Source organism: Larimichthys crocea, chromosome XVI (genome assembly GCF_000972845.2).
Source record: "Larimichthys crocea isolate SSNF chromosome XVI, L_crocea_2.0, whole genome shotgun sequence".
NCBI lineage: Eukaryota > Metazoa > Chordata > Actinopteri > Sciaenidae > Larimichthys > Larimichthys crocea.
This window is the reverse complement of record NC_040026.1, coordinates 22761699-22785798: the sequence shown is the minus strand read 5'-3', so window position 1 is coordinate 22785798 and position 24100 is coordinate 22761699. Positions and strand designations below refer to the sequence as shown.

The following is a 24100-nucleotide window of genomic DNA, read 5'->3' as shown; positions in this document are numbered from 1 at the left end:
TAGCCAAGAATGTTATTGCAATGTTGCGTTTTCCCACAACGAAATAATAAAAAGTCTACACAAGTTTCAGACACTAGTAAACCTTTATAATGTAAAGTAGGCTCTTCAATAAAGTCAGATTAAGAAGGATTAACATCATAAAAAACACTTTTTGTAACTGTTCAGGAAGGTCCTGGGTTCAAATCTCAGCCCTGGTCCTTCCTATAAATAAATAAATGCATGTTAGTTCCAGTATTACGGTTGCTACCTTATAATTAGATTTGAGTTATGAGTTGCCTTTGGAGAAAAGAAATGTACTTTACTAAATGATATATAAAGAATTTACCCCAAGTTCCAAGATGAAGACAGCCACTGTTGCCAGAACAAAATACAACATGAAATGTATCTCATCATTAAAAGCTTTTATTACTCCTATTAACGGCATCACATTACGTCTACGGGGCCAGAAGACCTGTGGGCATCAGCCAAAGTGTAGAGAAATGTAGTCTACAGAGGAGCGTATCTAAACATCTATTAAATACGTGGTTGTGAAGAAATGGATACGACTGCAGCCCTTTGAAGCTTTGATTTTATCATCGGCGGCGACAGCCAAAGTTTCGTTACGTCTAAGATCAGACGGCCACTGCCGCTCGGCTGAGTGTAAATTTCACGATGGGTGCTTGTACAATAAAACATGAAAGGTAAACGTATAAAATATATAAAAACAGCTGAGTATGCTGCTCAGACTTCACATATTTATGGAAGAAGACAACCCTCAGTCAGAAGTGATACAGTAAGTGTAGCATCTTCATTTTGACTCCAGGTAGTCTCAACACCGTCACCGTCTCTACATTGTGTCAAAGGCGACTTGTTGATGTGACATTGCATCATATCCCCCCCTCCTGAGGTCTATTTTATCACTGTCATGTATTTGCCCATTGTTCCAGTGCCAGCAATGATCTCACACTACTGTCATCCATAGTTCGCACTTGAACAGAGCTCTAGGTTTACATACAGCTAACACAGCTATAGCACCCAAGGCCATGAGCACATGAGAGAGTCCACTGTCAGTCGGCCAAACCTGTTTCTTGCCACTCATCACAGGGGTACCCTTACAAACAGTGGGTGTCACGTAACATCGCATGCCAGTAGAGCACAGTTGACCCCTTTGGCCTCGAGCTACTGCGGGCCTAAATTAGTATTAGGGCTTATCTTGGGACCCAGAACATGACACTGTTGATCTTTGATTTTGGGACCAGAGTATCAGCCCTGTCAGTCATTTTTCGTTGCCTCTAGCAAGGTCTCCTCTCACCTTAGGTACATAAGTAGTAAAGGGCCTCCTTTTGTTCTCAGGTATCAAGTGCCAAACAGAGAGGCGTCAGAGCCACTGGCTGTTTTAATTAAACAGAAAGTGAATTTAAATGATATCTGAAGGACCTTAACTAGTCTTACCCCAAGGGTCTTTCTCTCTAGTTTCATGTTATTATTTTAGATGACCATGTCACCTTGTCAGGGTCATTTGAGTCACAGCCATGTTTATTTATTTGACATGTTTCAACAGTTACTGGATGGATTGCTCTGGAGTTTGAATAAAGATCATGGTCCCCGTAGGATGAATCCTGCTGATCTAGAGCCACTATGATGTTAATGTTTATTAAGATTCATGCCCACCTCAGGATGAACTGTAAAAACAAGAGGTGGTCCTCGACTAGTGCCACCATGAGTTAACATTTTGAATTTATTCAATACTTTGGTTTAAAGCTGAAGGAATTTCCATCGCTATTCTGTCCCATAGCAACAGGCCGTCTCTCATCTGAAACAAACACTCAGATTAGGAATGAATCGAGTCCTGGTAATGAAAGCACTTCAGTGATGGAAGCAGCGTAATCCTCTGTTGCTATTCTGTCCCATCCAATCTGCTCTGTGTTTTTTAGACGATGTCACTTTACCTCAGCAGAACCAACACAGTACCTCAAACTGTTTACTGCACTCTGAGAATGACAAAGTGAGAAGATTATGATTTTTTTATTGCAATAGGTGCCTGTATGTGTTGCACATTGCATATTGCACATGATGATTTTATATATATATAGTATATAGATAGATAGGTAACATAACATAGACTTTAATGATGTACGTATATCAGTATGTGCTTTATACTTTATATACTTTAATGAAAGTTGCTTATGTTGAAACAAAAAAGAAATAAAATATAAAGAAGATAAGTAAGTCACATAGATAGATAGATAGATAGATAGATAGATAGATAGATAGATAGATAGATAGATAAACATCCTGGAAATAAGATACCTAAAAAAATACACAGGCAGTAGCGATGAAAGTCCTAAGTCCATGCCACACAGTGAATGTACATTAAAGACTTAAATCAAACTTAAATCAAACCCGTGTTAAGATCTTTACTAATGGAAAACTATATATAAAAAGTGAAAATAGAAATGACAGAAATAGAACTACAAATAAAAAACGAGGTCTTTTTATTGGAGCTTTGAGAAATCACCATAATAGATAGATAGATAGATAGATAGATAGATAGATAGATAGATAGATAGATAGATAGATAGATAGATAGATAGATAGATAGATAGATAGATAGATAGATTGACCTATTGTGACCTCTGGGATAATCACAGCCTCATGACAGTATAGAATCATAAACTAGAGACTGAGGGTATTCAGAGGATGATTGTGGCTTTCCTGTGTATTTTGACAATAAGGTGGTTTCTGAGCAATTTCCTGAGGAGAAGTGCCATACAATCACAGAAAAATGCAATTCTTATAGAAATCTCTAACTTTTTCTACGCCGTTCCACAAAGTCTTGGTGTCGTAGTAGGATTTCTATCAGTTTTTGAGGGGTCAAAAATTCTTCCTGTTTTCTACTGGGATGAGATAGATAGATAGATAGATAGATAGATAGATAGATAGTTAAACATCCTGGAAATAAGATACCTAAAAAAAATACACAGGCAGTAGCGATGAAAGTCCCAAGTCCATGTGACACAGTGAATGTACATTAAAGATCTATAACATACATCCGGACTTAAATTAAACCCGTGTTAAGATCTTTACTAATGGAAAACTATATAACAAGTGAAAATAGAAATGACAGAAATAGAACTACAAATAAAAAAACAAAACCTTTTTATTGGAGCTTTGAGAAATCACCATAATAGATAGATAGATAGATAGATAGATAGATAGATAGATAGATAGATAGATAGATAGATAGATAGATAGATAGATAGATAGATAGATAGATAGATGTTAAAATGTTTAGAAAATGCAGTTAAGGGCGGCAGTAGCTCAGTCCATAGGGACTTGGCTTGGGAACCGGAGGGTGGCCAGTTCAAGTCCCACATGGACCAAAAATATGGAAGGTGGACTGGTAGCTGGAGAGGTGCCAGTTCACCTCCTGGGCACTGCCGAGCAAGGCACCGATCCCCCACAACCGCTCACTGGGCGCTGGTCTGGCTGGCTGCCCATCACTCCACCATCTCTCTCCATGTTTGCATGTCTATGAGCCCTTGTACCTTGTACTGCATGTGTGTGTCTGGGTTAAAATGCATGTCAAAATAAAAAAAATAGAGTGAAAAAAGAATTTCCCCATTGAGGGATAAATAAAGTATATCTTCTTCTTCTTAAGTTGCCAGAAAGTAAATGAATAGATAATAATTATTAGTTATTCTATAAAAACGCAACATAACGTCACAAATTAATGATTATTTCTTATTAAAAACATATATTTATATCTTTATATAAACATATTTATAGGAGTCAATCATGCTCCGGGTCCCTCCTCGGCTGTGACGTCAGAAGGGGGGCGTACGCCACGTTCTTTCAACGCACTGAGCCTCGATTGGCCAGTCTCGACCACGTGGCCGCGGGCAACCAATCAGGACGCGAGTGCGCGGAGGGTGGAGGGGTGGTGGTGGTGGTGCCCCCGTGAAAACGAATAGCGGTGACGTTACATCATGAGCCGCGCCGTGTTGTCACCAGCTGTTGTCTAGAAGACGAAGGTGGAGAAGTGTTTGTGTGTTTCTGATTGTGTGTCCGCGCACAGCACAACACCGGAGCGGGAGCGCGGAGCCCCGGACAGACGGTTACCGGATGACCGATCCAAAACACCGGAGCCTCGCCGGTCTCACAGTGACAGTATCAATTACATAACCGGAGGCATCGATAAGACAGAAACTGTGATAACGGACTAGTGCCCGTGCAGGTCGGAGTTGAAGCCATTTCTGTCTGCAGTGAGTGGAATGATTTATCTCCGTGTACTTTCACCGCCTGTACTCACAGCTGCTTCACTTGTAGATCTGTGTTGCTACGTTACGGATAATTATGTAGCCGGTTACATCTGAGGCTCTGACAACTTGGAAAGAAAAGCAGCATGCTGGAATCTGTTAGCAGACACTAACTTGCTCAGTAGTTTCTCATTACTTATTTCTACCACAGAGAATACTGGTCTCTGATTGGCCCACCGACCGTGCCTTATTGCTCGATATACAACAGTGAGTTCAGACCGAGTGATCTGATTGGACGAGAGGCGTTCCATGGGTGCCAGTATAGAGTATAACGGCACTGGGACTTTCGCAGGTGTTCCAATATTAACAATATATTAACGGTTGTGATCTATCTTGGATTTTATCCACAAAGATAAACTTTGTGCGATTAGCTGATAGTCAGCCATGATGATAAGGCTTAAAGTTACGCAGAATTAAGCACGTGGACGCTTTGATTGGCAATTACAATAACAATTATCGATTATTAGAGCTCCCAGGTGTAATTTGGCCCACCTTAGGTTCGCCATCCATCTGTCTTTGCCGATATTTAGATTAGTCAGGAGGCGGATGAAGCAGTACATCTAACATTACGGCGACCTGTGGGTGACATCACTCATGCGCTGTCCATTCTTTATACTTGTCAGTGGTACTTTTAATGACACGTATCACTTCGCTTCATGGCTGTTGAAATATTAACGATATACTAATGTTTGTGATCTATCCTATGTTTTAGCAAACATTGTTCTACAAGTGTTTTAAAGACACACACACACAAGGTGCAACGATTTATTTTGTACGGTCAGCTGCTAATTAGCCTGATCAATACACGCATTAATCAAACCAATAACTTAGAGCAGTCAACTTCAGACATAGTTGGTAGTGTTTCTGTAGTGGTAAAATAACCGTATCACAGCCGTGCTGATATTCAGTATAACAGCACTCCCTCTTGCAGCCGAGTAAACAGCAGTTTGAGATTGAGTTAAAAGCACGTAAAACACGTAGGACTGTGCCACATGGTTAAAATCAATATCACGATTGCAATGATTGTTTTCTTTTTGAAACATTGTGACACACAAACTCCTAAATGAATCATGGTTATTGTCACCGGTATATTACAAGACCTCTATGATAAATGAACAATATTTGTGCCACCTAAAGTTAGTAAATGTTTTGCTCCTACAGTGCTGAGAAGTGATTATTTTAATTGTACCATTCGGTTATAAATGTATCAGGATACACAGCTCAGGCACAGCTCGGGTAATTGCCATAACTCTTAATAACCCTGTAGATTATGATTTGTCTGATAACCTTTTGCTCAGTCACAGTCTTCTTTCTGTTTGTCTTACAGCAGACAGATAATCACGTCAGCACAGTTCAGAGTAGGATCATTTACTGTCTGTACTTTGAGTGCTTTTGAAGTGGCACCACCACCACCACCGCCGCCATCATGAACGTGGGCACGGCGCACAGCGAGGTGAACCCCAACACTCGAGTGATGAACAGCAGAGGAATGTGGTTGTCGTACATCTTGGGCATCGGCCTCCTGCACGTCATCCTACTCAGCATTCCCTTCGCCAGCGTACCCGTGGTCTGGACGCTCACCAACCTCATTCACAATCTGGTCAGCGAGCGCTACCTTTAACATTTGTTGGACACGTACAGCGTCATGCAGCCTTGTAAACGGGTTTGGGATGTAGAGAGTGACAGATCTCTGCACTAAGATCTACTTGCTCTTAGTCATGTTCTGTATTAATGAATCGGTGCCAGTAATGATTCAAGCAGCCTTTAATTTGAAGAGCTACAGTCACGCATCATGAACTTGATTACCTCAGACAGTCTGTCTGGCTTCAGCTTCCAAGAAAAGCACAATATTAGCTATAATTTGATTACATTACATTGATTTATTTAATACTTTTATAGCACTCCTGGGAATCCTCAGCACACACACCCACTTGTTGCTTCAGGTTTTGGGGTCTGTAATGTCTTATTAATTTTGTTTCTAGACAGAATCTGTCATCCATTAGTGCCGTTTCTTTTCTTTCTCACACTTCATGTTTCTTGTCTGTTGCAGTGCATGTATCTCCTGCTTCACACGGTCAAGGGGACTCCCTTTGAGACCCCGGATCAGGGAAAGGCTCGCCTCCTCACACACTGGGAGCAGATGGACTACGGTGTGCAGTTTACGGCTTCACGCAAGTTCCTCACCATCACGCCTATTGTCCTGTAAGTGTGGGAGTAGACTAAGAGACAAGTAAAGTATCTAATAGAGTTGCTTGACATTGGTAGGACTGGGTACTGATATTTAATACCTTTTAAGGTATCAACAGAAATAACCCTGTATCAAGTATTATTGAAACTTCTCTAGCGATACAAAAGTATTTTTTAAGTATTCTTTAATTTACGTGACTTGCAATTCGCCCACTACCACAGCTACAACTAGCAGCTGCATACAGACTATAGAGGGTACTGGTATTGGTACTGGTATCATCATTTTTTAAACAATACCCAGCTCTAGACAGTGGTAATGTCCGGACATGATCCCTCACTGGCTTCCCACCCATCAGCACCAATTGTGTCTGTGGAAGTTTTCTTCCTGTGCTGGCAGCTACCTCGACTGATTTATTCGACTTTGATTGATATCCGTTATGGTTCTTTTCAAACTATACTTCCAACTTGCTTGTTTTCGGAGTTTCTTCATGTCCCTGCTGCTCCCTTATTAGCCGAGCTCGCACATTGTTAAGGGGTGTAGTATTTGGTATTCTTTGCTCCTTTCATGCCTCTTTCTGTCCTTATTAACCAGCAGAGTTCAGTTTACAGGAAGCACTCTGTTTCCCTGGGGTTGATTTGCCAGCTCAGCCCGAACATTGTAGCGATAGCAGTTTTTTGCAGGTGTACGCTTTTACACACCGGCTTCAAAAGCCTCTTAGTCATTTTGTTGTTGGGTTTTTTTGACCAGTGCCAGCAGGAAGAGACGAGCGGTCAGTCTCCGGGCTCCAGATGGAAAAGCTACACATCTGCGAAAGTCTCTTGAGAGCCTTTTATTACATGTCCTCACTTGTTCAGCAGAGAACAGGATGTGCAGTTCCTCAGTCTAAGCTCACAAAAATCCCTTACTGGTGTGTGTGCAGCTACATCTGAGAACGCTGTTTATATCACACCGGTGTAGTTTCATATTGTTACTCATCTGTGCATCATCTCAGTGTGAAGCCAGGACACAGTCAGACTTCATGTAGCACTCTCTGAGTGTCTGCTGCTTGGTCACTCTCTCTGCTGTTAAGTAAGACATGTAGATTAATCATGTGTGAATGCTTCAGCACAGTTAATAATCTCCGATGTTGCAATCCCGTTGTTTGGCATGTTGAAACGGATTCAAGTGTTGGCACCGTGCACGAGTTAGGAAACATCTTGCAGTGATTATCAGGAGAAAAATAAGTAAAAGGTTATTCCAACTAAGCTCATGTTTTGACACTCGGTCTAAGTTTTTCTTCACTGTATGACACTCTCTCTTCTCATTCACCTCTGCTTCAGGTATATACTCACCAGCTTCTACACCAAATACGACCGGGTCCATTTTGTGGTCAACACTGTTTCCTTGCTCACTGTACTCATCCCCAAGCTGCCCCAACTGCACGGTGTGAGGATCTTTGGGATTAATAAGTACTGACAAGGCGGAAGAGGACACCTCCTTCCCTAAGTCCCCACGGACTGCTGAGAGCACAAAGAGTATCAGGCCTCTGATTTGGCTGCAGATCCACGAGGATCCGTGGCTCTCGACTCTGCTGAGCAGCACTCTAAATGAAGCCTGCTGGGGATACTGCCATGGCACCAAACCCCAGGAAAGAGACACAGTACACTTTATAGAGAAGACAAAGGGAAAGTGTATCGTAGTGACTGTCTGTGGCTCTTCTAAGAGTCATGGGTTTTTCAGAGACATTTGTAAAAAGGGATTGTTATGTCCATTTCTGTAGGAATGAGCGTTTTCTGATGTGACAGGTGTCGGAGGGCGATAGAGGACGATGTAGTTGCACAAATATCACGTGCCATTTTACACCCGTTGGCACATTTAGGCTGTAGTCAAAAGTGAATTTTGTTTGTAATGATACATTGCTGTATTTATTCAGCTTCACTCTCGACGAGGAGCTTCCTCTTTCTTGAGGTTTGTGGGGGAGAGTAACAAGGAGAGTAACAGCACAGTGAAACGCTGAAGGACCGGTGAACTGCAGCAGAGGCGAGACATGAGAAACCACAAAGGTTTTATATTTAGCCCTCGCTGTTCCTCCTCAGGGCCAAGATTGGAAAGTTAAGCAATCCTTTTATTTTTATCTGACCATTCCCATATTTGGACTTCTCTTGTCCTGGTTTGTGTCACACAAAAAAACGCCTCCTGTCGGTAAATCGTCTGGCCTGCGTGCTGAAAGTATGCGCAAGAGCGCCCTGCTGATGCAACAACAATTCTGCAATATGAATGAAGAGATAAGTATTTCTGTGCTTACACATTTCATAGTTACACCACACATGCTTGTCACTCTATAAACAGACTCAGGACCCCATTACATTAGCATGAACCTGTTATTTCTGCTGGAGGCAAATCACACACCGAGTTGCAGGGTTGTTAGGTACGCCTGTGCAGGAGCCTTACATTGAATCATGAAATACTCAAAGATATTTCTAATGTTTTGTACAGGGCTGAATGTAACATACATCTCTAAACAACAAAATAACAACAGAATATAAAATTTAAAGCTTTTTTTGCCATTAGGGGACACCAAACAACCTTAAACTCAACAACTTAGACGTTTTTGTAGTGAGTATGTTCCCCAAAATTGCTTGACTATTGACCAGCATTAGTTTGTGTTATGGAGCTCTTTAGCTGCTAAAGGCTTGGCTACATTTTTGTCAGCTGTTTCTTTTTGCTGAAAACAGCTTCCTTCCGGAAAAACGAGGTTTATAAAATCAGAGTTTGTGAACCGGAACACCAAAACAATGAGCTGAAAGACACTTTAAAAAAAAGCTTTGTAGATCTGAGTAAGTGAGAAACTTTTCTGTGGGTTTGCAGCTGAGCAAACCTTCACACTGCACAGTGATTCGCTCCGTCGTTAATTTCTAAAAATTGACTCCAGTGCAGCTTTAAGATCGATTCTGTTCCCAAACAAATAAATTTGTTTTACTAAACACAGACACATGATTTGCAGAGCCCAAGTCCAAAGTCCAAAGATCCAAATCCAAATCTTTCACAGACATTTTCACCCTGTTAGAGTATTTTAAGCATCCAAGGAAGTTAAAAAAAAGTGTGAGTGTCGTTACAAAGCTGCTTCATATCAGAGTAAAAATGTCTAAAAGGTAAAATGAACATTTTTGTTTTAACGTTTCATAAACTGCTAGCCTAATGCTCGTGTATTGTCTTTTTAATCGTACTTGCCAGGTGGAAGGCTGAAGTGTCCATGAACCATTTCACCATATCACATTGAGTTAGTTTTTTAATGTGAAGTAATATTATTAAATTGTAGCGTGCAAATAGCTACTTTCACAGTGATTCAGTCTTATTCTTTGACATGCTGGTCTTGGTTCTTGATTCAACTTCATAAAACCACAATTTGAGTTAGAACGATGAGCCAAAACTGTACGTAGATCTCCTACAATGTGACATACAGACAGCAGATTAATCTTAGCACAAACATTATAATGCAATAAAGGTAAAAAAATAATGTTTCTGCTCTTTCACTGAGTTTTACGACACCAAACACTTTCTATAAAAAAGTGTTGTCTAACTAGAAGACTGCTTTTAAAGCAGCGATCTTGAAAATCTTGACAGTTTACGGATGTTTGCTCGAACCGTGTTGTGGCACCACGTTTCACTTTCAGCAGTAGTGATAGCAGTAGCCATAGTAGCATAAATATGAATATCACTGACAGTGGAAGAAGTAGCAATAGAAGTAGTGACGATACCGGTTTCGTCTTTTAAGGTAGATGAGAGACGAGTTTTGATCAAATTCAATTATAGTGATTCATGTTTTTTATGAACTTTTTGCTTTTCACAGATTGACGTATTGAATTGGCCTGATTTTAAAACTGATTCATTGATCCAAACAATGACAAACATCGACCAAAGAACCCAAAAAAAACCACACGTGGATTTGTAAATACGAGCTGATCTGCCACAGCTTTCATTTCTTCATCACAATGTTTCTGTCACCATAAAGGGCTTCTCTTCAAGGACATGCTGTACGTCATAGCACAAAGTGATAATGCATCTGTTGTTGTTTTTGAAAGAAGGTTGAATTTTGAATGTTGATTACGTGTCAAACAGTTTGCTCACGGCGTCTGTTTGTTGATCAGTGTACTTTGTTTTTTTGAAGGAAATGTTAATGTGATCTCTTGTAAGAGTGTTTGACCCAAAATACAGTATTTTTCAAGTATCCTCTCAAAACTCTACTGTTGTTCTTGTATTGCAGCTCAATATAATTGTCTTATTTTCAGTGATATATGGGGTGACACGTCCGTATACTGAACACAAGTATATAACTCCTAAATATGTCAACAGATTAGAACAATCAGAATACATTTTGTTGTACTTAGATGCACAAATACAGAACATATACAAACATACCCATATTTGGGTTTCCCCACATTAATGTTTGAATGTAAACACTATACCATATATGGTCATCAGGGGAACAGATTCCAACATTTACATAATTCCACAGGTGGAATTCTGGAGTTCTGCTCCTTTCATGTGGTTCGGTTCAGTTCTACACGATCACTTGCAAGACTCGCTCAGACAAGACAGATCATCAGATCTACATCGACCTTCGCTGAGTACACTCGTGAGTACGAAATCGAGAAGACAATGTTGAACGTACCGGATTACGTGTTGGAGGAGGAAGAGACCATCCGCATGGATAACAAGGTAAGATAGTGTTTGTGTATTTGAACCACAAGCTCTTTAAAAGACTTTTATGTAGTGTCTCTCTGAATGCATACAGATTTTTAGTGTTTTGTTGATGTGTAAACTAAATGTTGATGTGTTATTTTTTTTCCTGCTGTCAGGTTTCAGTCGATGAAGAGGGAGAGCTGAGGTGCAGCGACTTTGAGGTGCCTCTGTTCACCTCAGAGACGTTCATCGACTTGTTTCTGTTACATCTCAAGAACTTAACCCAAGAGTAAGTCTGAGTTCAATTTTATCAAGCAAACCTGCTGTAGAAGTGATATATAAATACATGTAGGGCTGCAATTAATGATTAATCTATCAATTATTAATCTATCGAATACCAATTATTACTGATTTATAAGGTAACGTAATCGTTTACGTCGACTAATCGTTGCAGCCCTACTTACATGCATATATATATACAGTATATATATTCATATGGTGACTAATTTTTGTTTTGTTCAATCAACCATAATCTTTTCTTCCAGGCAGTGGGATTTCTTGGCTTTCGGCAAAATCGACCTGCCCACAGTTTTAATCCTGACCAACCTGTGCAACGACATCGTTGAGAATGTCACTATGGAGGTTTTGGAGGAGATTGAGCCACAATACAACCCAGCCAACACTCCTGTCACAACGTAAGTCAAAAGCTTTCACAGTCAAGAACTGTATGATTGGTTCACATCTTCTTGAACATCCACACATTTTGTAACCTAGTTATCAGTGTTGAGTTTTGGCGGGAAATGTTTGAATGCCACTACCCGGTACAGATCAGCTGACTGAAGTATGATTGTTTCTCTTTTCAAGGAATAACTCTGAGCTGCCACAGAGGGAACGTAACCTTTGTTCCGTGACAGGAGAGGACATTGAAGCAAGCCTGGGAGATTCCCTAAACCAGTGTTTTGCTGAAGTGATGAACGTTTCAGAGAAGAAATCAGACTACTCTGAACAGCTGCGAAGGCTGGTTGCAGGAGAGGTGGCCAGAAAACTGCAGACTGGCTCCGCAGTCAACCTCTTTCGAACAAACAGAGGAATTTGTCGAGATTGAAACACCTCTGGCAATCGAAATGGTTAGAAACATCTCCAAGATCTTTACTCAGAACCTGCTCAGGAAGAACTCTTCTGAGACCTCTGAGGAGGAGGAGTACCTGGATAGCCACGAGGACGATATAGTCACCAAAGTGAAGAGTTTTTTCAAAAGAAGAAACAACAAAGTTGCTCCAGCTGTGGGGACAATATAGTGGAACATGTTGGGAGGCACGGTGGTTAACACTGTCACCAACAGCAAGAAAGGTCCTCAGGGGCGGCACCAGAGAAATTTGATTGCAGGTGCTATGGGTGTGCTCCAACATTGACTGGGGGTGCTCTCTCATATCAGTTTTTGCACTGCCAGATGAACATTATGTACATTATTCATTACCTTTTTTTATTATTATGTTGTTAGTATGTTGCACAGTACGGTCACTCTGGCAGTGCCTTTTTAATTGAATTGTTAAATGTTCGTTGTTGTCTGTTGTTAAGTGCAGGGTCGGACTGGGAGTCTGTGCTACCGGGCAAATGCCAGATGGTCCATCTCAGCCACATTTGGGCCGGTGTCCTCCGATGTTTTTTTGTATGTATGTGTTTGTTATTTTGTAGTGTTTGCAACATTTGCCCAGCAGCCCAAAATGGACTTGCGGACTTGGAATAGGCTTTGGGTTGCACTGGCTAATATCGGTTCATATTTCCCTTTACATATGGGGCGGATGCTTAAGCTACGGAGTTAAACACCGCCCCTATATGTTGAAAGTTAATTGTCTGCTCTGTAGGTCAAATCAGTGCTGTCAGTAGACTGTTCCCAACGTTTAATGAAGTGTAGACATGTACAACATGATCTTCATTGAGCATACTATATTCTGTGTTATTTATGGGGTGTTTGGGGGTTCAGTATGGGTGGGTGGGAGAATGTTTGAGTATGTGTGTTTTGGGGGCGGGTTCATCGGTCCAATGGTGGGCCGGTCCAGAGGAAAAATGCCAGGGCCGAATTTTGTTCCCAGTCCGACCCTGGTTAAGTGTGTATACTTAGTTTAGTAAGTTTCCTTTTTAGTCAGATTAATGTTGTTGTATGTGTCATATCCACACATCATTTCACTACAATGATCTTGTATTATTGTATGTGACAAATAAACTCTGTTGAACTCTTGAACTAATACAAACATTTCTTCCATTCCACCACTGTCAGATCATGGGAATCAAACTCTGTTATATGAAATTAACCTGTAACATTACTTCATCTAGCATGGATTACTGTTAATCTAAACTTCCAGACTTTATTCAGAACAGAGAAACACTGCTTTCTTAAACTAGTCTGCAGTTTAACTCATAAAAAGTACGAGCCTGTGTCCTTATCAGGATTTTTACACTTTGAAAAATGTTTAGCTGTAGTACACCAGACTAATACAAAAAAATAATAAACTTCCTGTTTTCTACTATATGTCAGTTCCACCCAGTAACAAACTGCTGCTTCAAATCCAAAATGTAATCCACGGTCTTTATTTCGACATGGCGAGCTGATACTGATACTGTACAGTAACTCACTGTGTTACACAACACCGGAGCCTTGTTAAACATTGATTAAGTGCAAGTGATGATGAGGCATTATAGGAGGGAATATAAAAAGGGTATCACGTTTGATTAATTACTGTGAAACACAAAGATTTGGCAAAACCCCAACGATGGGTAGAGAAGTCCTTTGTATTGTGTGCAAAGCACAACAATGTGAGAACATTTTCATTGTTCTATGTACAGTGTTTGGTGACTTAATATTAACATGATATAAAAAAGGCTGATAAGGCAGTAAAATATGGTGAAAGCAGGTCATTAATATGCAGGCTAAGGAAGGAAACACTGCAGCTCTTTGTTTTTTAAAGCTCACATTAGACACACTGTAATGTCAACCTTGTTTACCCCAAAATAACCATGAATAATCCATCACTGTATTAAACTTACATGCATGTACCGAGGCTTTACATTGCCACTTTACGTAAAATATCTCCTCGGGGCTTGAATCAGCACCTTATAAGTACCTTTTTCAATCTCCATAATGAGGTAAGTGCTGGATAGACAAGTGGCAATTACCTAAAAGGTCAACTTCTTCATAAAGAAGAAAAAGAGCTATACCTGAGATAGAAGCCTTTAGGACGTACATGCAGACATACAGATGGGAATGAGCTTTTTCAGGAGACATTTCCGCCACGTTTTTAACATCAGATCATAATGTAGAGGACGCTAAATGTATTTTGACTCGGGACATATCTGCCTTTTTTTTCTCAGATCATGAAACGTCACTGCTGTTAGGGAAACTAGTTTTAATTTGAACTTTTCTTAATTAAATTTAATACATTTTAATTAACCTTCCCCTCGGGTTGCCTGTGCACGAGTCAAGTCAATTTTATTTTTGTAGCCCAACATCACAAAAATCATAAATCTGCCTCCAGGTGTCTTCACGATCTGCATCTGAATTCTCATTCATTATGACACACGAGCTTTAAGAGGCCAAGGCTTCGGGCGGATGAGGGATGTGATTTGTGAATTCATGGTCCAATTAATTGAATTACATCCAGTGGCATGTGGTTGAGATTTGAGACATACAGTGCTGCTCGTTCTAATGATGAGCTGCTCATGTTCTTGATAAATGTCCAATATCAAGGATTTGTAGCTGGTATGCAGATTACTGTAGTTTTTATAAATAATATCACAACAACAACAAACTGTGTGACTCCAGCAGAGGGCAGCAAATGGCTGCCACTGACCTTAATCTGAAGCGACAGTCTGCTCCTATAAATAGGCACGCCGAAAGGGAGGGATTATTGGTCTTTCTCTCTTGTCTCCTTGTCCAGAGGTTTTCTCTACTCTGCTCATTCACTCATTCACGGTACATGCAGCTGTACAGTGTCATGAAAATATGATGATTTCTTTTCCTTTGCCCTATTTCCCCCGCTCCCCACTCGCTTTCACTGACATAAATCTATCTGACAGTGAACACATGACCCACAAAATCAAAGATTCATGAGTAAAATATGCCTCCATGTGTAAGTCTAAGCTATGGTTTAGCACCTGTAGCTCATAAAATAAAAATAAATGTTGTCGAGGAAGAGGAAGAAGACTTATTGGTCATACTTGTGCAGACATGTCTGCAGTGTTGCAGGAAAATGTGTTGGAGATAGCAGTACGTGTTTAGTGCAGAGGTGTAATGATCAGCAAACTATAAAATAAACACCCTTTGTTGTTACTCATTATGATTATTTATGATTTCCAGATCCAGTTTATTTACTGCACAGTCTGTCATGTCCACCGTACACCGTCCACACGCTTTGAACCTGCTCTTTGGCGATGCATAAATCATGCACTGTAGTTCAGCTCATAATTAAATCAGGATTAAACACACCCACAAAGAGGCTTATATGTTAATTCATCCAATAATAATCCAATGACCCTTTAATAATCTGTCGTCTCTCACAGAGAGTAGAGTAGAGTAACACGTGCACTTGAAAAATGGACTTCTTCTTTCCCGCTTCATGAATCGTCTCAAGATTAATCTGGTGACCCGTTGGAGGGGGCCTGACCCTCAGGTTGGGAACCTCTGGATTCAACATAACAGTATACAAAGAAGTTAACACATTAATGCATCAGTATTGACTGTTTTATAATTAAATATTACAGTATACCTAAATATATACAGTATTGCACCACAATAGCAATGGTGGAAAGTACTTTTACTCAAGTACTGCGCACGTTTGGGGTAGTTTTATTTTATTTTTTTAGCATTTTAATTTAATGCCACTTCCTCACTACATTCATCTGACAGTTATAGTTACTTGTTACTTTACAAATAATGATTTTATAATTCAAAACATTTAAAAACACTTAACTACCCAGCAGTACTTAAAATGCTTCAACTACAGGTGTCTTTTCTCTGAATAAAACTTTTATTTTTGATACTTTTGTTACATTTTGCTAATAATATTTACACACTTTTAGTTAAATAAATATTTAAACGTTACATTTTACGTGACATGGTGTATTTTACAGTGTAGTATTAGTATTTTTACTGTATGTAAGGAAAGAAACTCAATACTTCCTCCATCACTGACTAACAGGAGCTTTTTATTTACTTTTATTTTGATACTTTAAGTCTATTTTTCTGGTAATACTTTTGTACTTTTACTTGTAATGGAGTACTTTTACACTGTTGTGTTGGTTCTTTGAGTTAAGCACATGATCTTATTACATCTAGAGTAATAATCTAATAATCATATCACCGTCTCGTCCCTCTGCTGAGGAGAAATAATGCACCAACGAACCCTCGCTTATATTTTATATTTTATTTCCTTTCATCGTGGCTGATGAAAAGTTTGAGCCGAAACTGGGTGGGCAGCATGTCTGCTTTTCTTCTTGGAAGAAAATAAAGTCACATGGCCACCGCACAAACCGAAAACATCATTCAATATGGATGACAACCCCGCCAGAGAGGCAGCGCCCCCCATCAAGCCCTTAGCAACCGAGAGAGCACGTGGCGATGCCATCTACTCAGAGCGAGCACTTGAAATATGCATGCCCCATGTCGTTCAGGCTCCCACAGCGTGTGCTCTGTTTTTTGTTTTTTCTTGGTGGATGTGACAGCAACAGTGATGAGATAAAACACACAACAAACCACGCATTCATCTCTCAGTCACCCTGCTGTGACACCGACACAGCTCGACCTGATAATAACACGACTGATCTCGACTGTTGTGCGTTTCATGTAGGAGGAAGAGTTACTGTATGGGAGAGGTTAACTATAAATAGAACCAAACAAGAATTGGATCAATTAATTATGAGCTCTGGATACCCCACGGGGTCTTTGAACTAAGTGAGAAAGCCAAGGGCAGGACTGTCAACGGGAGCCCGCTGAAGCTGCTGTGCTGTCACTGAAATGCACTGTGGGGCTCTTGGAGAGCGGTGGTAGACTTTCTTAAGGTCAGTCTACTGTTTCATGACTGCTCTGCCAAACACAGTGAAATTATATATGCTGTTTAAAGCCATAAACTCAGCAGGTGGTGACAAGTAGAAATAGATGTAGTATGAAGCAGATCAATTGATTATATTTTTGTCCACAGCCTCCAAGCCTCCTGTTCGTTTCCATTATTATGTAAAACAGGCAAATAAAACCTCGCGAATAAAACCTCGCATTTCTGCGTCATGGAGTTCAACATTGGTCAACTTTGACTCCCATAGTTGCAGCCTCGAAACATACCAAATACATATGTGTGGTTGACCCCTATATCGCCAAACCAAGCGTCAACCTCCGTGACTGTGAAGTGAAGCCAACACAGGAAGTGCAGTTCCTCTTGTCGTCCACTTGAGGCTGGCTCCAGAAGTGAGTCAGTCTCCATAAGTCCCCATGTCCAAATGTCCAACTTCACAGCAGAAATAAACATGTTTACAGCCTGGTACAAAAAACAGTTTTGGTCTCTGTAGCTAATTTCCCCGTTCATGACAACTGTACTGAGGGTGAATTTATATACAACTCACCTGTTCACATTATATTAAGGCTTAAAGTTATGCAGGATTAAGAGCGTGGATGCTTTAGTTGACATTCATTCATCATTCAGCCGCCTTCACGCTCCACGTCTTTGCCCATTACTGGGGAGCCGGTGGAGTCAGGACTGCCAAGATTTTGGCTCTGAGACTGACAGTGGCTCTTCAGAAATCTATGGGTGATGTCACGGATGCTCTGCCCATATGTTCCCTTACTGTATGAGCGTAGCCTTATAACATGATCTGGATGAATACTTGACTCTGATTGGCTGTAGAAACCGGAATTTGCTTGGCCATTTGTTCTGGCTTCCCTGTTGTTCATTAATTCCTGACAGAGGACACTTCATCAGGCGTTACCCTTCACATGTCAATTATTTCTTTGCACTATACTAAAATTAAATTGGAGCACTAAAATTAGCATTTAAATATGTTTTTTTTTTTTTTTTTTTTGTCCTCTGCTGCTGAAGTTATCTCCGTGCGGCACATTCTCTTATTTTTTCAATTCACAAAAACTAATTTGTGTCAGAACAAAATCGTGCCTCTACATAAAAATAATCACTTTTTAGTGATTAGTTTATGTAGTAGAAAGGATGAGGATGAGAATTTGATTTTCATTTTAGGGCCTTTAAAGCAGCTTCAGTGCTCCTCTGCGGGCCACAGTGTCCATCTAAAAGTCAGAAATTCACTTACTGCTGATTGTTGGATGAAGTTAATTTCTCCCCGACTGCACATCTGTGGCATTACTGGAGTACTCCTTTAATATAACATATCATAAAAATGTATAAAACTGATAATGGCGTCACAGAGCCTGAGCAGTTTGACTGAATACTGAAAGCCACTTTAGTGCTTTTACAGATGAGACCGTGCACGGTGACGCCTTCAAGTGATGAATAGCTTTTAAGAATGAGCTGTCTGCCCAAGCCAACTGATAACGACTTACCCAGATCTATCATATAACTATGAATATTCATAAACTGTTCTTGTTTTACATTATTAACAGACTCATTCCACCCAATAATAAGATTTATGAATGCTCCGTGACATCCAGACTTTAAATCCAGCGGTGTAAAATTTGACGGTCACCATGGTAGTGGCGCATAAATTGAGAAAACGTTCCAGAAATGCAGTCATAAATAAAACACATCACGACTTAAGAGACAGGCCTAATTAGCTTTCACTTCGCTGCAATTTAGCACTGCACTGCTGGGTATTAAGCCATGACTAAATCTGAACATTCTTAATTAATTACCCAGGGCATACTGAGCATTTTGCGCCAGCTTTGTGTTATTTTTTTGTTTTATTCCCCCCTTTTTCAAGGACAGCCAGGCTTATTGTTTTTCAACGGTGTGTGTGTGTGTGTGTGTGTGTGTGTGTGTGTGTGTATGTGTGGTGTTAGCTTCTGCTGCTTTTTACTTTGTGTGAGTGCAGGGAGGAAGGTAACGAATGAAGGAAGAGGAAGCAAAGGGAAGGAGGAGAAGATGCTTCAGCAAATCAGAGCTGTTAGACCACTCAACTCGAGTCTGAGACTGAATCATGACTGAGTGCAAATGAGCTCAAACGTTGCATTATTTTATATGAAATAATGATATAAACTAAATATTCTTGCACAATGCTCTTTGTGCATGTTTAAAAAAGAGGAAGTCTGGTTGTTAAAATGCAGACACACTATAGAAAATAAGCCCTGAGAACACAAAGATAATGTCATTTTCCTTTTTGAGGGGGATTTTAATGACCGGTGGAACAATTTAGTTTGAAAACTTTAGATCTCCCCAAAACCGACAGTGATTGTCCAATTATAGTTTTGCTACTGCAACATCACACAGCAGACCTGTCAAGCTCCACATGTTGAAGCACGTGCACGAGGCTGCAGAGCGGTAAGAGCAACACTTTAATGGCCTTTAAGAGTTTGAAGGACGACGGCGTGTAAGGAATGAATTAAAGAACGCTTTCATCACATGGTGACAGGGGAGTTTCCAGGGGGCGGCACTAGTTTAGTTCGTAGGGACCTGGTTCAAGTCCAGCATGGACCACAGTATGGAAGGTGGACTGGTAGCTGCTGTAGGTACTGAACCCTCCCAGTTACACTCCAATCATCACTCTATATTTGCATGTTTATGAGCCCTGTGTGTGTGTGTGTGTGTGGTTGTGTTTCGGATAAAGTGATAAAGTATCTGTTCTTCTACTGCATTTTTTAGACAGAAAGTAAAGCAGAACACACAGGAGTTCAGCTGTAAGGACACCAGTGGATACTGATCCAGTCATGACGTTGGTATTTCTTACGACATGCCTGGAATGTGTGCATCAAACTCTCAAGGATTCTCTTGCCAACTCCGTGCACTCTCATCACGAGCACCTCCTGGAGGATGTGATCATTTCATCAAGTGAATCACAATTACATTACTCAACGACCACTCTGAGCCATCTCAAGGATGAAAGCTCCTAATAAAAGCCTCTCCTCGTTGGCACAAAGTCATTTCAGAGGTGTTAGTGAGACGTATGACACACAGGTATTACACATGTCTCTCTCTGACTGACAGGCCTCTATCTTCCTGACCGTAGTTCCTTTTTAATCTCCTTAAGTGGTCCAGGTCGAGCTTCTGGGGAGGGAACAAAACATCTGACAATCAGCTGGATACGACTCACTGTCCCTGCACGTCTTAAAATATTGCTGAAGCCTTACTGATCACATCGATTCCTCATTTCTCATGTCAACATGCGGCTGCACCTGTGTAAATGTGGATTCCTGCTTCGTTCAAAGAAGGTGTACAAAGATTAGAGAGGCGTTTTTTAAACTGCCCGAAGCCACTATGATGATTAACAGTAATTAATGATTAGCATTTTTATGATATATATATATGTATAACTGTGCGTGTCTGCCTTTGATCACCACACTGCACTGGATCTTGTGCTTGAAAGGCTTCACTGCAGCTTCACCTGCAGAGTTTCACGATATCTGATCACCGATTTTCAGTACACCATCTCATGGGTGGGATATATCCTCCAAAGAATAGACAAGTCTGCGGTCTTGAATAGCAAATTATTTAACTTAAATCATTCTTAGTAATATGCTATAAACTGGACCAATTACTCTTAGTATGAAAAGTTAATCTCCTTTTTTGTATTCAGTGACAAAAGTTCAAATCTTCTCCGGTAGAGGAATCCTCTCCAGTGGTTAATTGTGCTGAATATTAATAATTAAATATCATATAGTCATATAAGATACTTTTAAAATAAAAACCCACTCAAGCTTTCTATCCATTCATCATCAAATTTAATGCTTCTTTCCCCTGTGTGTTATTACCAAGTCTTACTGACAGCTGCTGCCTGAAGGCATGTTGGTTATAAAAATAATTAAATGGGATGATTCTACTTTGAACTTTGGACAGTTGTTGCAGAAAAACTTTTTTTGAGGGTCTGTAGAGCTTTAAAATATATATATTTATATTTATTTTGGTGAGTTCATGAGAACAAGTGATCTATCTTCCTGAGTAAGATAATATAAGAATTATATATATTTTTTCTTTTGTGCTGCAGAGTAGCACATAGTTTAGCCAAGAAAGTTTGTTGTTATTGTATGTATAGGAGGACGGTGTTTTGCTGAAGGAATCTTGGAATGGTGCAGCAACGAAACAAATAATGAGAAAGTGTTTGTGAAGTAAAAGTGAGCTTCTTCTCTGCTTTAAGTGCTGCCAGAGACGTTCACGGTGTGGTAAACATTACTTTTAATAAACAAGTCTGTCCGTGGAGCAGAAGCCCATCAATCGAGGAAACTGTTAACTTGATTATAGACTTTATTTCAACACCCCCCCCCCCCCCCGAAAAAGAGAAAAAAAAAAGAAGGCCCCCCCCCCCCCCCCCCCCCAAACCCCCCCCCCCCCCCCACCCCCCCCCCAGCAGGAAAAAATACTTATATAAATAAACCCCAACATTTTAACAAATAGCCGGAAAGGTAATTAAATAACACGACAACGGCACTGTGCAAGCACCAGGAAACTGAGCCTCGTTAATGTTTTATTGCGTTGTTTTGTCAAGTCACATGTCCGCTGTGAAAAGAGCAACATGGCGTTTCCATAAGATCACAGCATGCAGAAAGGTACGACTAATTTTCACAATGTCTGAAGCAAACTTTAAAAAGAAATTAAAAATTATTGATTTATTTTTTATTGAGGGAGTTACAGCAGTTTGACCATCATCCACAACCAATTCATACTTCTTTACAAGATTTTTTACCTTAACATATATTTGGGTACTTTACTGTGTAAGGGGACAAACATTAAGAATAAGAATAATAGGTAAGTTATATATATATATATATATGTACTCAACTCAACTTTATTTATTATTTACCTTTCATACAGAATTGGTAGCCCAAAGTACTTCACCGAGCAGAGTAAAAACAGAAATGAGCAACAACTAACAGTTCTTATTATAATATAATATATATAATATATATATATAGATATATATATATATTATATAATATATATAGTATATATAAAACAGTTATAAGAGTATATTCTATTTCTATCTTCCGTAAACACATTGAGTTAATCTTTTTACTTCTTAATTTCTTAATTTGGGGTTTAACTTTACAAGAAACAATGTTTTTATGCAATTATATATATATTATTATATAATATATTATATATATATATATATAGAATATATATATATATAATATATATAATATATTACAATACAAAAACAAAAAACATTTGTTATTTCACAGAATGAAATGAAAGAAATAAACTGATGTATGACCGCTCAAGGCTTCCATATGTTTTGTACCAGCTGCAGTGTAAATCGAACACACCCATCAGCTAAGACAGTCCCCGCCCACCAATTTCCTCGGCCCCAGGTGTGTTTACGTCAGGTGTGTGGGGGTCTGCTGCTTCGGGACGTACCTGCGGAGAAAACACCGTCTTTAGGTAACTGTGCGCTGAATGAGCCAAGATGGCGTCTGCTCATCAGCTCTCTGCTTAAAGCGACACGGCTCTGTCCCCAAAATGGCGGCGCAAGGAGGAACTTTTGGCGGTTAAGGTACGCTAACGTTAGCTCCGACGATGCTAACGCTAAGCTATTTTAGCTTCTAGTTTTCTGTCATAAACAGTAAAAAAAACACTGAAGCCAACAGTTATTCAATAATTATCTGTAAGGGTTACATTTATTTTGATATTTAAACAAACTTATATGAGGCTAACAAACCTTTTATTGAGAAATATTATTAATTTGTCCAACCCTGTATATTAGCGTATATTAATTAAGCTTAATTCAAAATACTGCAGTTAGCTGAGATATACATATTTCTTTTTTCTTTTATAAGCACTAATAATAATCATTTCTACATTGTCTAAAATTAGTAATTGTGTCTTCGACTTGGTAATATAAAAATATAAAAATAAAGGTACATCTAAAGACCTAAAAATGATCATTTATCAATTATCATGATATATTATTTGTTTGTCCAGTCATCCTTTCTATTTATTTTTCTATCCACCTTGTTTGCTGTGAGCCGCTGTAAGTGATTGATTATTAAGAATAATAAATGTTAATTATCCAGATGTATTCTTTGCTGTGCCTTAATCTGTAGTTTTCTTATCCAAGAAAGTTTATTAGCTTCATTTAAAATACTGCAAACAGCTGAGATGTACACACTTTTAAAAAGTTACATGACAGAAGTACTATAACTTATAATTTGCCATTTTCTCTTGTCTTCACTTTTCTGCGTTGTCAAACAGTATTAATAGTTTTATAAAACAGTATCAAATATTGTCTAAATCTTTAGAGAATATCTCAAAGTTCTAATAAGTGAATTTGTGATATAATAGTTTAATCCTCTGTTTAAAGGTGATTTAAAAACTATTTCTTCACACGTCTATGACTGCTTATCCTTTGCAGAGTCGCATTATGTTTTGCCAAAGTGACGACGCAATGACCTCGAGGCCTCAACATGATGTGAGTATTATATTCCAGTCCTGTGTCACCAATCATCCTCGCACATCTACTAAAATAAATGTTGTTTTTGTGTTGATTTGAGCGAACAGAGCGTTCACACTTGAACTCAGCGCAGTACATATTTTACATTAATCAGATGCAGCCAGATGACTGAAGAGAGATGGGACACATGGCCAGAATATTGTAGTTCATAAAATATAGGCCGACTCTGCCAAAGCTCCAGGCTCACCTGGATCTATTTTATAATAACGGCCTCCTGCATAACTATATCTTAATGAAATGTGCTACATACGGTCCACAGTCTGAGTTATCGCTGCACGGCCGCAGTAAATATATAACAATGCTAACAATATTTCATGTGTACTCCAGTGGTACAGTGGGA

At 39.6% G+C, this 24100-nt stretch overlaps 2 protein-coding genes across 7 annotated transcripts in view; both read left to right on the top strand.

Annotated features, from left to right (window-relative positions):
• Nucleotides 1-3894: 3894 nt before the first annotated feature.
• On the top strand, nt 3895-10704 carry ormdl3 (ORMDL sphingolipid biosynthesis regulator 3). 2 transcript variants are annotated; one of them, XM_019257934.2, is made up of 4 exons: nt 3895-4244; nt 5629-5898; nt 6349-6500; nt 7806-10704. In XM_019257934.2, exons 2-4 carry the CDS (start codon nt 5725-5727, stop codon nt 7939-7941), a joined length of 462 nt encoding a protein of 153 aa, XP_019113479.1. In that variant the 5' UTR covers nt 3895-4244; nt 5629-5724; the 3' UTR covers nt 7942-10704. The 2 variants fall into 2 exon arrangements, with proteins under 2 accessions (XP_019113479.1, XP_010737021.1); XM_010738719.3 differs by having other exon boundaries at nt 3896-4244; nt 5626-5898.
• Nucleotides 10705-22534: 11830 nt separating this feature from the next.
• The window catches only part of LOC104929205 (thyroid hormone receptor alpha-B), a 188901-nt gene continuing 187335 nt past the window's right edge, over nt 22535-24100 (top strand). For all 5 annotated transcript variants that reach the window (XM_027289788.1, XM_019277736.2, XM_027289789.1 and 2 more), the window contains exons 1-2: nt 22535-22803; nt 23662-23718. The gene's annotated coding sequence lies outside the window, so the exon portion shown is untranslated. The remainder of the gene's footprint in view (nt 22804-23661; nt 23719-24100) is intronic.

Excerpts from the sequence above, each read along its gene's own strand:
- ormdl3 (XM_019257934.2), top strand. The coding sequence starts at position 5,725 with ATGAACGTGGGCACGGCGCACAGCGAGGTGAACCCCAACACTCGAGTG. Across the intron at positions 5,899-6,348 it reads CCAACCTCATTCACAATCTG|TGCATGTATCTCCTGCTTCA; the intron begins GTCAGCGAGCGC and ends TGTCTGTTGCAG. Across the intron at positions 6,501-7,805 it reads ACCATCACGCCTATTGTCCT|GTATATACTCACCAGCTTCT; the intron begins GTAAGTGTGGGA and ends CCTCTGCTTCAG.